Source organism: Coenobita brevimanus, chromosome 79 (assembly GCF_032717465.1).
Source record: "Coenobita brevimanus isolate Jiangsu-jjx chromosome 79, ASM3271746v2, whole genome shotgun sequence".
Classification (NCBI taxonomy): domain Eukaryota; kingdom Metazoa; phylum Arthropoda; class Malacostraca; order Decapoda; family Coenobitidae; genus Coenobita; species Coenobita brevimanus.
In genome coordinates, this window is record NC_137032.1 from 20,940,655 (window position 1) to 20,953,525 (window position 12,871).

Consider the following 12,871-nt stretch of genomic DNA (forward strand, 5'->3'; position numbering starts at 1 on the left):
AGTGGAAATGAGTTACTTGAGAGGAGCATGTGGGACATGGAGGGACAGGTTGACGAATGAAGAAGTGAAGGAACGTTGTGGGGTGGATGTGGATGTGGTTGAGAAGATTAGGAGAAATACACTGAGGTGGTTTGGACATGTGGAGAGAATGGAGAATGAATGACTGACTAAGAGGGTATATGTAGGTGAGGTGGAGGGAGGGAGAGGGAGGGGTAGACCGAGGATGAGGTGGAGGGATGGAGTTGAGAGGTATATGAGGGAGGGAGGGGTGATTTGGGGGGAGGGTAGTCAAATGGTGGGTGACAGAGCTACTTGGAGGCCACCCTTTGCGGGATTAGGGCGTCGGGCTATAGATAGATAGATAGATAGTTGTATCATTATTATTATTTATTTTTTAAGAGAAATGAGGACATCAGAAGGGAACAGGCCATAGCCTCTCATTAACTCCAGATTTACAGAGCTCTCTGAAGATTTGCTCGAGATTAGGATGGCACTCAGTACAGGTTTTTCAGAAAGCATCAATTACTGTACGTTCCGGCAACCTGTCCCTGGGGTGGGATACTCAGGGATATTTGGGATCGCTTCCCTGTCGTAACGTTGAGTTGTTTATGCAGGAAAAACTAGATAAACGCAGTATGATTTTGCATTCACCCTTTCCTATTCATCAAGAAGAAAACAAGGAACACTCGATCATTTCCTTTTTTCTCCAAAGATTTTTTTTTCCCCGTAGACATATGGAAACGGTGCAGTTCCTTGTCCATGCTTTTCCTGCAAAAACAAACCTGAGTTACGACAAGGAATTAACTGTAAATACGTTTGAGTACACTACCCCTGGCATTCACATTAAGGGATCAAATTGAATTCACCGGCGTTCGTGTCCTAGAGCAGGGCTACAACCAAAATCATTCTACTTAACCATCTGATGCAAGATTGCCAAGCCAGACTGTCTGCAACAGAATGAATCTCACTGCCGTAGCAGGAGATTGACAACCTGCTACTTCCTCCCTCCCCCCCTATTAATCATCTCCCGCAAAGATGTCACAGCAGGATAAGCCCCAGAGAATATCCAATCAGTGTTTGATGCCTTGCCACGACTGTAAAAAGTATCCATCAACAGGTCTCCATCCTCATATCAGAACGTGGCGTTCTCTGCTGGTATCTCTTGTGATGACCTAACGTCTCATAAGGAGTTCCTGAAAGTGATCCAACGAGCCAGAACTTGCTGCACCTTTGCTGTCGAAGTTAGCAGTTTCTCACTGACACAATAAATATTACTGAAATCCACCCTACGAGTTTCACCAAGTCCTTGTACCCGTCTTAGTTAACAGAATTAAGTTTTGTTGTGATCCAATCCTTGAGCGAGAACATATTCTCTCAGAATATGATTGATGATTCTGAGCTATTGTACGCTTGTGACAGCATAGTGATAAATATTTAGATATCTAAAGAAGTACCATATAGGGCACCTGTAGTAAAGCTGACAACTGCCACATATGGCAAGCATGGTTGAAGACTCGTTACATAGCCTATTCCCTACTGTAGGCTAAGTCTACTAATACCAAGTCGGTTCACTTTCCCTCAGGGCGCAGGGAGGCGTGGCTTGTGTGTGACGTCAGTTGACTTAAGTAACAGAAAATGTATAAAAGGGAAGACACAAATTAAACATTTATAGTAAGGGAAAACGAAGAAGGGGAAGAAGTGCGGACTCGTTTAACCGTATAACATAGCAGTAGGTTCCCTCACACCCCTATGCCTTCCTTCACACATTTCAGTCCCTTCCCTCACTTCGGACTGAAAAATGTGTCATGATCTGAAGAGTGTAGCATACATCCACTCACCACCATGGTCAGGCGTCAACTGAACTTACGTTTCGTGCAAGCTGACGTCACTCCGATGCTCCGTCCCCTGCTCCAGCTTGGACCCGTTTTAGATGGAAGTGATCCGCCTTGGTATTAGTAGACTTAGACTGTGGGAACCACAGGGTGTTTGACTTTAATCCTAGAAGTGATTTGTGGCCATTATATAAACTACTGTTGTGATATGAATCGCAGAAACTCTTCCTTGTTCCTGGTTATAGAGCTTGGCTTTAGATTCAACAGAACTATTCGACTGTTGCTGGAATGGCAGCATTACGGTCATGCCCAGCATTATGAATGGGAGTGTTCCGTAACGAACCACCTGCAGCAGACAGCGTCGATGCCGAATCCCTTGGACTGTCACAAAGGATGATATTACCAAGTCGCACTTATCAGGATTCATCTGTGGATTTCTAAAATGGAGGTGAATCACTGCAATTTTGTTAATATTGTGTTCATTTTTGCAGATCACAGTGTACATAGTTTTCATTAGGGTAAAGTAAAGAAATTGTTACTTATGTTTCCAATTCAACTATGTTGCAGAAAACTCAGCCTTCCAGCCCCCACTTTTTAACCGTTTCCATCACCACCAACCAATCTTCCCTTCCTTCAAAAACAACACTCTAAAACTCAGCTAGCAGCAGGCCAGCTCCAATAGTTTTTACATTCATTAGACCGCTGGCTTACATAAAACAAAATGAACGTCAACTGCTACTCTTTGCACTTGAGACAAGCACGAATCTCACAGACATTCAGGTCTCCCACCGTAATCAATAACATCTTTCGGAGCTCTGGAGCATAATCTGGACAAGCTTGACTTTTTTCAACACACAGACAACTTTGTCATAAATTCGATGTCTTGAAAACACTTACAGACATTGCGCTTGGACAGCAGGAAAAATTACTGATGTGGTAAAAGTTGGCCTGCAGCCTGATGGCCACTCCCTACGGGGCTGGAGGTGGAGGGCGGCTCCCGAGTGTCCCAGCCAAACCCGTTATGGAAGGCCATAATTTTTTGCCAGTGTACATGGAAGTTTCCAAAGCACTAGACCAGGTCTTAAGCAAACTGGAATCCCTAAGGGCGATCCCATGGTCGCGGAGGACCCGGCCAAAGTCGTTAAACACTGCTGTATTTTTATTTTTTACTAATATTAGTGTTAGATTTTCAACCAGTGTAGGTATTTGGCAGAGCGGGACTCCTCAGCCCCCTACGAGGTGTGTGGCCCCAGGGGGATGCTTTTTTTTTTTTTTTTTTTTTTTTTTTTTACCCAGAAACAAATATTGCACAGCGGTAGAATTTTACGTAGACCAGAGCTTAGCCAGGGTGAGACCTTCGGAGGCCTCATCACCCATGAAAATAAATATTGCTTTTCCCTTACAATATTGCAGGGATGGTTGTAGTTATCAAAGGTCTCCTGTCTTGTTTTGATAACCACAAGACTTAACCACTGACCCACGGAATGACAAGCGTCACCTTCCAGGCCCAGTCCCACGAGGTGCACGAAAATAGAAAACACTGATCTGGGATGCGATCGCTACTCGCCACCACCAGTGGAATCACCAGTAACCTTAACATTTTTTTTTTTTTTACATGAACATCCGGCTTATAAACTCAGTATGATAAAATAATGGTAAAAATATCATAAATTACGATAATATCACAAAAAAAAAAAAAAACAGCCCCAGTAGGGTCCTCTCAATATACAGGTAATTTCTCACTCATTCATCTCTATTTATGACCTAACTTGCTGCTCGCTGGACACAGGGTGAGGGCGGATGGGGTGATGGCAGCCACGTAGACGCTGCGTGGGTGAGTGTTAGGGTGCGGGACCTGAACGACAACCCGCCAGTGTTCTCCCGCCATCACACCCACGTCACGCTTAGGGAGGACGCCCGCCCTGGCACACTCCTCGCCTCCCTCCCCGCCATGGACCCAGATATGGTGAGCAGCATGGCGACATCAACATCACCGCAATTAATTCAACAATATCATCAACATTGCCTTTAGTATAATCACCATCATCATCGCCATGGTAATTATAATCATCATCGTCACCATCATCGTACAGATTATCCTCAGCTTCATCAGCATTACCATCATCGTCATATTTGTTGTCTTCATCATCAACTTCTTTTGTCATCATCATCAAGATCTTTTTATCATCATAAGGAGTATAATTTATCATTTTTATCACCATCCCCTTCATCATCAGTGCCATCATCATTTTCACCATCGCCATTCTCTTCATCATTTCATCATCATTCTAATTACCCAGTAACAAAACAGTGTACAGAAGATCTAGCAAATGGGAAAGGAAACCATAAACGTGTGATTGTACTGCCAGACTGGAATTTGACTATAAGTTTCGGTATTGGAGGGACGTAGAAAACATTATCCAGATATTGTTTCTTCTGTGATAATTTTTTTCCTGAAGTGAATTTTTTGTCTGTATGTATATTCATATCAATGCATATATATGTATGAGTACATGTATTTATGCAAAACATGACAGAGATTGGCTCAGTTAAGAAATTCGTGGAAAAAGTTGAGGGAGGCCTTTGTTCAACAGAGGACATGCAAAGGCTGATGATGATGGTGATGATGACGATATATAATTATATATGTATCTGTATAATGTATGTGTCAGTGTATGTATGTATAGGCTAATTATCTCTCATGCATGCAGTCTTTAAAGTGTCGGACTCGTGCAGCTCAGTATTCATATCAACTGAATGACAAGAGTAACATAACCTTGATTTATATCTAGAAGTAGGTAAACAGAGTTACTGCTTATGTTATTCTCCGTGCAAATCATGCATTTATAGGAACAATGTTCATCTGCGAGAGTTTTCTTTATCACTATACATGCAGAGTAGACAATAACCGTCTTTCCAGTGTAGGTTATAGTATATGATTTCAGTATATCGTTCTTCATACGCTACAAGTTTCATGCAAATCTGGCGCTCTTCCTCCAAGTTAGGTACTGGAGGCATTTCCAGTATTACCTACACATCTGGTGGTCCGAAGGCATAACAGGACAGACCAGATAGCTTATTGAATAGGGTAGACAGTTTCAAAGAATGTGATAATGTTGCCGCCGACAGGGAGGAGGTGGGCGAGTGGACTTTCGGGTGAAGGGTGGATGGGGCGCCCTGACTGTGGACGCTGCGGGCACGGTACGACTGCGAACAAGACTGGACCGTGAGGCTAATGGCGGAGAGAAGGGTGAGGCGCATGTGGTGGCGGCTGACCGCGGGGTTCCACCCCTCTCAGCCACAGCCACACTCACCATCACCGTGACGGACGTCAATGACTGTCCACCCGCTCTGTTGCCGCCTACAATGCTGCACGTCACTGAGGGCAGCCCACCAACTCGCCTGGGTGTCCTGAAGCTCACCGATCAGGACGTGTGGGCCCTGGGGCACGGCCCACCTTTTACTCTTGCACTCCATCCTGACAACCCGGACCATGTCATACGACTCATCACTCTCAAGTTTGACCCACGTAAGTATACTTAAAGAGGATGGTGGAGAATACGAGTTTGTCTGAGTTTCTTGCACTTGTACGAAATTAATACAGAATATGTTGCTAAAGTAAGGTAAAATCCTCATGCAACTCTCTCGATTTTGACGGTGGCTGTTGGCCTGTCTCATGTGAGCCCACTGTTTTCGATTATATATCGATGTCTTACTTTTTGCTTATCTCTGCCTTATTCACTATATTCACCAATATTTAAACAGCCCTAACTATTGTCACTCCTGTAAAGGAAATATGACTTGTCATCAGGGACACATTAACCACTAGACTGATTAGTCTGCAGCCTAGGATCCCCACACTTGAAGGGGCTAGAATATATATATATATATATATATATATATATATATATATATATATATATATATATATATATATATATATATATATATATATATATATATATATATATATGTCTGTGAGCGTCGTGCATTGAGAGTAAATCTAAAGAAAAGTGATGGTTATTGAGAGAGAAGGTGACTCCCAGTGTGATGTCACAGCAAATGGAGAGACTGGAATCGGTGAAAGAGTTCAAATATTTGGGTACAGTGATAGAAAAGAGAGGAAAATGTGCAAAAGAAGTTTAAAGTCGAGCGACACAAGGAAGAAAAGTAGCTGGTGTAATGAAGGCCTTGATAAGAAACAGAGGCTTGAGTGTTGCAGCTGCACAAGGCTTACATGAGGGAGAGTTAGTGCCAACTTTAACATATGGGTGTGAGACTGGTGTGGCATGAAAATGAAAAGTCAAGAGTAAGAGCAGTGGAGATGGGACTGCTGATGAATGTATGTGGAGTACGGAGGGTGGATAGGATACGAAATAATGTGATTCGTGAAAGGTGTGAAGTGAGGAAGTCGGTAGGCACTATAATCGAAGAGTTCTGAGATGGTATGGTCATGTGGAAAGAATGGATAACAATAGAGTGGTGAAAAAGGTATATCTGAGAGAATTTGAAGGAGGTAGGAGGCGAGGTAGGCCAAGGAGAAGGTGGAGAGATATGGTGTATGAGTGTGTGAGGAAGAGAGGTTTGAAAGTTGGTGAGGCTAGGGAACTGACAAGACATCGAGCTGGCTGGATGAATGTTGTAAGGAGAAGTGCATGATCAGGGATTTTGGCACTCCTTGTGAGCATGGCAGTGTCTGGATTGACTCAATTGGATACGTTTGTGTGAAGCTGCAGAATGTGGTGAATGTTTTTGGCGTATCCGGTAGAGCCAGGATTCCGGAGGCTTGAATGATGAGTGAATGGAAGCGTGGCCTATTTGGATTGGGCAAGTTTGTGCTGTGTGGACATTGCTACTTGTCACCCACCCCTTGGGTGGGAAAGGAGGTCCGGATGATGATGATGATTATATATATATATATATATATATATATATATATATATATATATATATATATACAGTGGAGAAAAAGAGGAAGAAGTGCCTAAAGTGGTTACAGGACAGGGGTTCAGCTGAAATAAGAAATGAATATATTGAGAGCAAGAAGCACTTCGAGAATAGGTAAGAGGAAAAAGAAGGAGGTAAATAATGATCCAGGAAGAAAAATGAATGCAAAATACCCTGAAAATAGGAAGTTATTCTGGAAAGAGGTGCGGAAATGTAGAAGTGAAAGCGGAAAGAAATGTGATGGTGTGAAGGACGTAGGTGGTAGATTATTAACCCATGGGGATGCAGTAAGGACCAGATGGAAAGAATGTTTTGAAAGCCTGATGAATGGGAATAGAGAGAACAGAGCGAGTGTAAACATGATTAGTTTTGGAGGTGTGCAGAGAAGGAATGCAGTACCAGGAGACGTGACACTTGCACATGTGAAGGGTGCTGTGAAGCAGCTGAAAAATGGGAAAGCAGCTGAGGTTGATAAGGTGTCTGGAGAGATGCTTAAGTGTAGTGGAGAGAATGGGATGACGTGCTTGTTGGAGATATGTAGGAAGGCATGGATGAGTGAAACTGTGCCTGCAGAGTGGAAAAAGGCTGTAACTGGACCCCTGTACCAAAATAATGGTGAGCGAAGTGAATGCACGAATAATCGTGGCATAAATTTATTGAGTGTGGTAGGGAAGGTATATGGAATAATTATTAAGGCGAAAGTAAGAGAGATATAAGAAGTTTAAGTGAGTGATGAACAGAGTGGCTTCAGAAGTGGCAAAGGATGTGTGGATCAAGTATTTGCAGTAAGACAGATAGCGAGAAGGCTTGGGAGAAGGCCCATATGGTGTTTATTGCATTCATGGATCTTGAAAAAGCGTATGACAAAGTGGACAGAGAAGGATTGTGGAAAGTTTTGCACATGCATGGTGTAGATGGTAAGCTGCTAGGTGCCGTCAAGAGTTTTTATGATGGTAGTGAAGCATGTGTAAGGGTTAATGGGCATCTAAGTGAATGGTTCACGATCGGTGTGGGCATGCTACAAGGTTGTGTGATGTCCCCATGGCTGTTCAATATATACATGGATGGGGTGATGAAAGAAGTAAAAACACTAGTAATGGGGAGAGGGATATTGTTGGTAATGAATGGCGATGGATGGAATATCTAAAATTTGTTGTATGCTGATGTTGGAGTACTACTTGCAAGTACCTGACAAGAACTTGGTAGGCTAGTGCAGAGTTTTGCTGAGGTCTGTGAGTGTCGTGCCTTGACAGTAAATGTAGTAAAAAGTAAAGTGATGGTTACTGAGTGAGAAGGTGACTCTCAGTGCGATGTTACAGTGAATGGAGAGAGACTGGAATTGGTGAGAGAGTTCAAATAACTGGGTACAGTAATAGAAAAGAGAGGAGAAAGTGCAAAAGAAGTTGAAAGTAGAGTGACACAAGGAAGAAGAGTAGCTGGTGCAATGAAGGCCTTAATAAGAAACAGAGGCTTGAGTGTTGCAACTGCACAAGGCTTACATGAGGGAGTGTTAGTGCCAACTTTAACATATGGATATGAGACTATGGTGTGGCATGAATATGAAAAGCCAAGAGCAAAAGCAGTGGAGATGGGACTGCCGAGGAGTGTACGTGGAGTACAGGGGGTTGATAGGATACGAAATTCTGTAATGTAATTCATGAAGGATGTTGTGGAGTGAGGAAGTTGGTGGACACCAGAATCGAAGTGGGTGTACTGAGATGGAATGGTCATGTGGAGAGAATAGATAACAATAGAGTGGTGAAAAAAGTATATCTGAGCGAAATTGAAGAGGGGGAGGAGGTGAGGTAGGCCAAGGAGAAGGTGGAGAGATATGGTGGATGGGTGTGTGAGGAAGAGACGTTTGGAAGTCGGTGACGCTAGGGAAGTGACAATAGATCGAGTTGGCTGGATGAATGTTGTGAGAAGTGCATGATCAGGGATTTGGTACCCCTTATTAACGTAGCAGGGTCCAGATTGACTCAATCAGATAGGTTTATGTGAAGCTACAGAACGTGGTGAATGTTTTTGGCGTATCCGATAGAGGCAGGATTCTGGGGGCTTGAATGATGAGTGAATGGAATCATGGTCCAGTGGATTGGGCAAATTTGGGCTGTCTGGACATGGCTACTCCTCACCCTGCCCTAGGGTAGGGAAAGAGGCCTGGATAATGATGATGATGATATATATATATATATATATATATATATATATATATATATATATATATATATATATATATATATATATTGTTACGGAACAGAGATAGATAATGAACACTTCAAGTGAGAACACCAAAATCACTACTGTCCCGCAAAGTTCCAGGTTCAAAACAAAAGAGTTAGGTAAAATTACAAGTTAAAGTTTAATGCTCAAACTAACAACTAAACATTCAGGACTCATAAGGATAATGTAATGGCAAAAAACAGGTTAAATATATGGTTAACTGCAATAGCCTCTATTAACACGAAATTAGCAAGAGTAAATTTATCTAAGTCAGCCCTGATAAAATGAGAAAACCGGATAATGCTCAGTTAATGCAAGATATATTATTACAGATACAAAATATTATTAATAATGGCTGACATCAAAAACTCCACATGAATCACAAAAACCTCACTAGGCCTACGAATTAACACCTTATGCTACCCAGTACAAGAAAAAAATGTAATAACACTTATACTCAAATTACACAGCTACTGGATGGTTGGAGACTTCCTGAGCACTCAAAAATAATAACAACTGTACAGGGGAGGACAGAGATGTGAACAAAATGAGGAGTAGATCTAAGTGGCAATTAATGCAGAGACTGAGCTCATTATATAGGGGCTGGCAGAGCTTGATACAACTTGTAAGAAGGACGCGCAAATGAAGCCATAGGGGACAAAGAGTTGACAATCCTGCTCTGAACAACAGAAAGAACGACTTACTCTACTATAAGGGGGGGAAGGGGGGAGTGAGGTAGGACACGCACTATGGAAGCCACGAGGCGAATCGTAATCAAACATGCAGCATACTGTATGTTAGAATTATACAAAGGATGATGAAATCATAGGCTATGTAACACCTCCCCACAAAGAAAAAGAAATTTATAAAGGAAATTTCTTATTACTCTAAAACAATCTGTCTAAAGTCTAGATAAGCAATCTGCAATAACATTTTCTTTCCCCTTGACATGTTTTATGTCTAATGAATACTCCTGAAGAAGTAGACTCCATCTTGTCAATCTCTGATTTTTATCTTTAAACTTACTAAGGAATTTCAGTGGGTTATGATCGGTATAAATGACTATGGGGTCAAAAACAGAACACAAATAAAATTAAAAATGCTGTAAACCCAAAATCAAGGCCAAAAGCTCTTTCTCAATAGTTGAGTAGTTCTTTTGAGGTGGAGTGAACTTCTTACTGTAATAAGATACAGGGTGTTCAATACTCTGATCATCCTCTTGCAGCAAAACAGCCCCAGCTCCTGTATCACTTGCGTCAACAGCCATCTTAAAAGGCTTAGCAAATTTGGAGTAGTGAGCACTGGATGACTTAATAGGATAGCTTTAAGTTTGCTGAAAGAGGATTCACAGTTATCGGTCGAGACAAATTTAACTCCCTTTTTCAGTAGGTCTGTAAGTGGTGATACAAGAATTGAAAAGTTAAGAACAAATCTCCTGTCATAACCTACCATTCCCAATAATCTTTGTAGCTCTTTCCTACATTTAGGTCTGGGAAGATCACTTATAACCTGAACCTTAGCTCCTGGTGGTGCAACATGTCCATCACCAATTAAGTACCCAAGGTACTGAACTTTAGCTTGACCAAACTCACACTTTGATGAATTAGCTACAAGATTAGCCTGAACCAAACGCTCAAGAAATTTACTGACATGGCATAGGTGATCTTTCCAGTTGTCACTGAAGATTTATACATCATCAATATAAACAACACACCTTGCCAAACCCTCTGTTACAACTTTCATGAGCTTCTGAAAAGTGGCTGGTGCATTCTTCATACCATATGGCATTACAGAACATGCAAAAGTCTTTCCTAGTGTTACAAAACATGAGATCTCCCTAGCACGTTCAGTCATAGGTACTTGCCAGTATCCCTTTAACAAATCAAACTTACTTATGTACCTAGCCTTTCTGATCTTGTCTATGCAATCTTCCACGCGAGGGAGAGGGTAAGTGTCTGTTTTGGTTATCTGATTAACACGTCTGTAGTCGATGCAAAGCCGCTGTGACCCACCTGGGTTAGGGACCAGAGTGACAGGAGAACTCCACTCGCTCTGACAGGGCTCAATCATCTTGTGGTCCAACAGGTAGCCAAGCTCCTTCTGGATGAAAGGAACTTTCACTGGGTTCACACGGTAAGGAGGCAGTTTAATTGGCTTTGCGTCTCCAACATCGACATCATGCATCAACACAGTGGTCTTTCCTGGAGTAGCACGGAACACTTGCGGGTACTCCTGCAGTAATGCCGAAAACTCCTGCCTTTCCTCGGGAGCTAGATGAGAAAGCTTAGTCTGGAGATCATTCATGATATCAGGATTCTTCCCCAAACTATCACTCAGGCTCATGCTGCATGGGAGAACTTCACTTGCAGACTCGGGTGGAACAGCTACAGTGCAGACTGGGTTATTTTCGTCCCGCCTGTGATATAACTTTAGCATGTTGATGTGACAAAGTTGTTTGTTCTTTCTACGATCTGGTGTGGCGATGACATAGTTGACATCACTGAGTTTCTTCTCCACGAAATAAGGACCACTAAACTTGGCTTGAAGAGGTTGCCCATGCACCGGTAGCAGAATCAAAACCTGATCTCCTGGCTAAAAGTGGCGTAACCTGGACTTCTTATCATACCAAGTCTTCATCTTCTCCTGAGCAGCTCCTAAATTCTCTCTCGCCAGCTGTAAAGCTGTGGACAGCCGTTCTTGGAACTTCATCACATACTCCAGCAGGTTGACGTCATCTTCCTCCGACAGCCAGCATTCCTTGAGTAGCTTAAGGGGTCCTCTTACTTCATGGCCAAACAGTAGTTCAACGGGTGAGAAGCCCAGTGATTCATTTGGAGATTCTCTTGCGGCAAATACAACGAATGGAAGACCTTTATCCCAGTCTTTCTGATGTTCCAAACAGTATTTCCTGAGCATCGATTTGAGTGTTTGATGATATCTCTCCAACGCTCCTTGGGTCTGGGGATGGTAAGCTGAAGACGTGATCTGGGTGATGCCCAACTCTTTCAGAGACTGCTTGAAAACATTTTACATGAAATTACTTCCCTGGTCTGACTGTACCTCCTTGGGTAGACCAAACTTTGTGAAGAACCCTAGCATTTCCTTAACCACGTTCTTTGCTGAGATATTTCCAAGTGGAATGGCTTCAGGATAACGAGTAGCCATATCAATCAGGGTCAACACATAAGAAAATCCTGAAGAAGTCTTAGGAAGAGGGCCCACAATATCCACCAACACACGGGTGAATGGCGCCTCAAAAGGAGGAATGGGAACTAGAGGTGCAACCTTTTCGGTCTGATTACACTTCCCCACAACTTGACAGGTGTGCCAAGACTTACAATACCAGGAAACATCCCTGAAGATACCTGGCCAGTAGAAGTGTTTCAAAATGCGTGCCACAGTCTTCCTCACTCCAAGGTGTCCTGCCAAACTGGAATCATGAGCCACTCTAATGATATCCTGCCTACAAACACGAGGGATGACAACTTGATGTACAACCTCCCATTCACAGTCGGCTGATGCTGTTGGGGGTCTCCACTTCCTCATAAGTACTCCTGACTTTATATAATAACAAGTAGAAGCACCAGCTGACTCTTCCTCACTGCAAGCAGAGTTAGCTAGACCTTTCAACTCAGGGTCAGCAACCTGCAACTCAACCAACTCTTGACGAGACAAATTATCAACATTACGGGGTACTGCCTCATCTGGTGAGTGGTCCAAATTAGCAAGAAAAGTGTCAGCTAGGATAACATCACCATCATCATTATCCTCTAAGTCATCAGTCACTTTAGACTTAGCCCTAGTGACAGCACATGCAGAGAACACATCAGGGACATCACAATCCTGGGTCGCAGTCACTGGTTCACTAG

The 12,871-nt window shown here is 42.7% G+C and overlaps 1 protein-coding gene across 1 annotated transcript in view; it reads left to right on the forward strand.

Moving 5' to 3' along the window:
* Positions 1 to 12,871, forward strand: part of LOC145409053 (putative neural-cadherin 2) — a 395,645-nt gene that overhangs the window by 251,433 nt on the left and 131,341 nt on the right. Inside the window, exons 11-12 of the mRNA XM_080279608.1 lie at positions 3,622 to 3,798; positions 4,962 to 5,361. Of these exons, the coding sequence (XP_080135734.1) occupies positions 3,622 to 3,798; positions 4,962 to 5,361 (577 nt within the window). The remainder of the gene's footprint in view (positions 1 to 3,621; positions 3,799 to 4,961; positions 5,362 to 12,871) is intronic.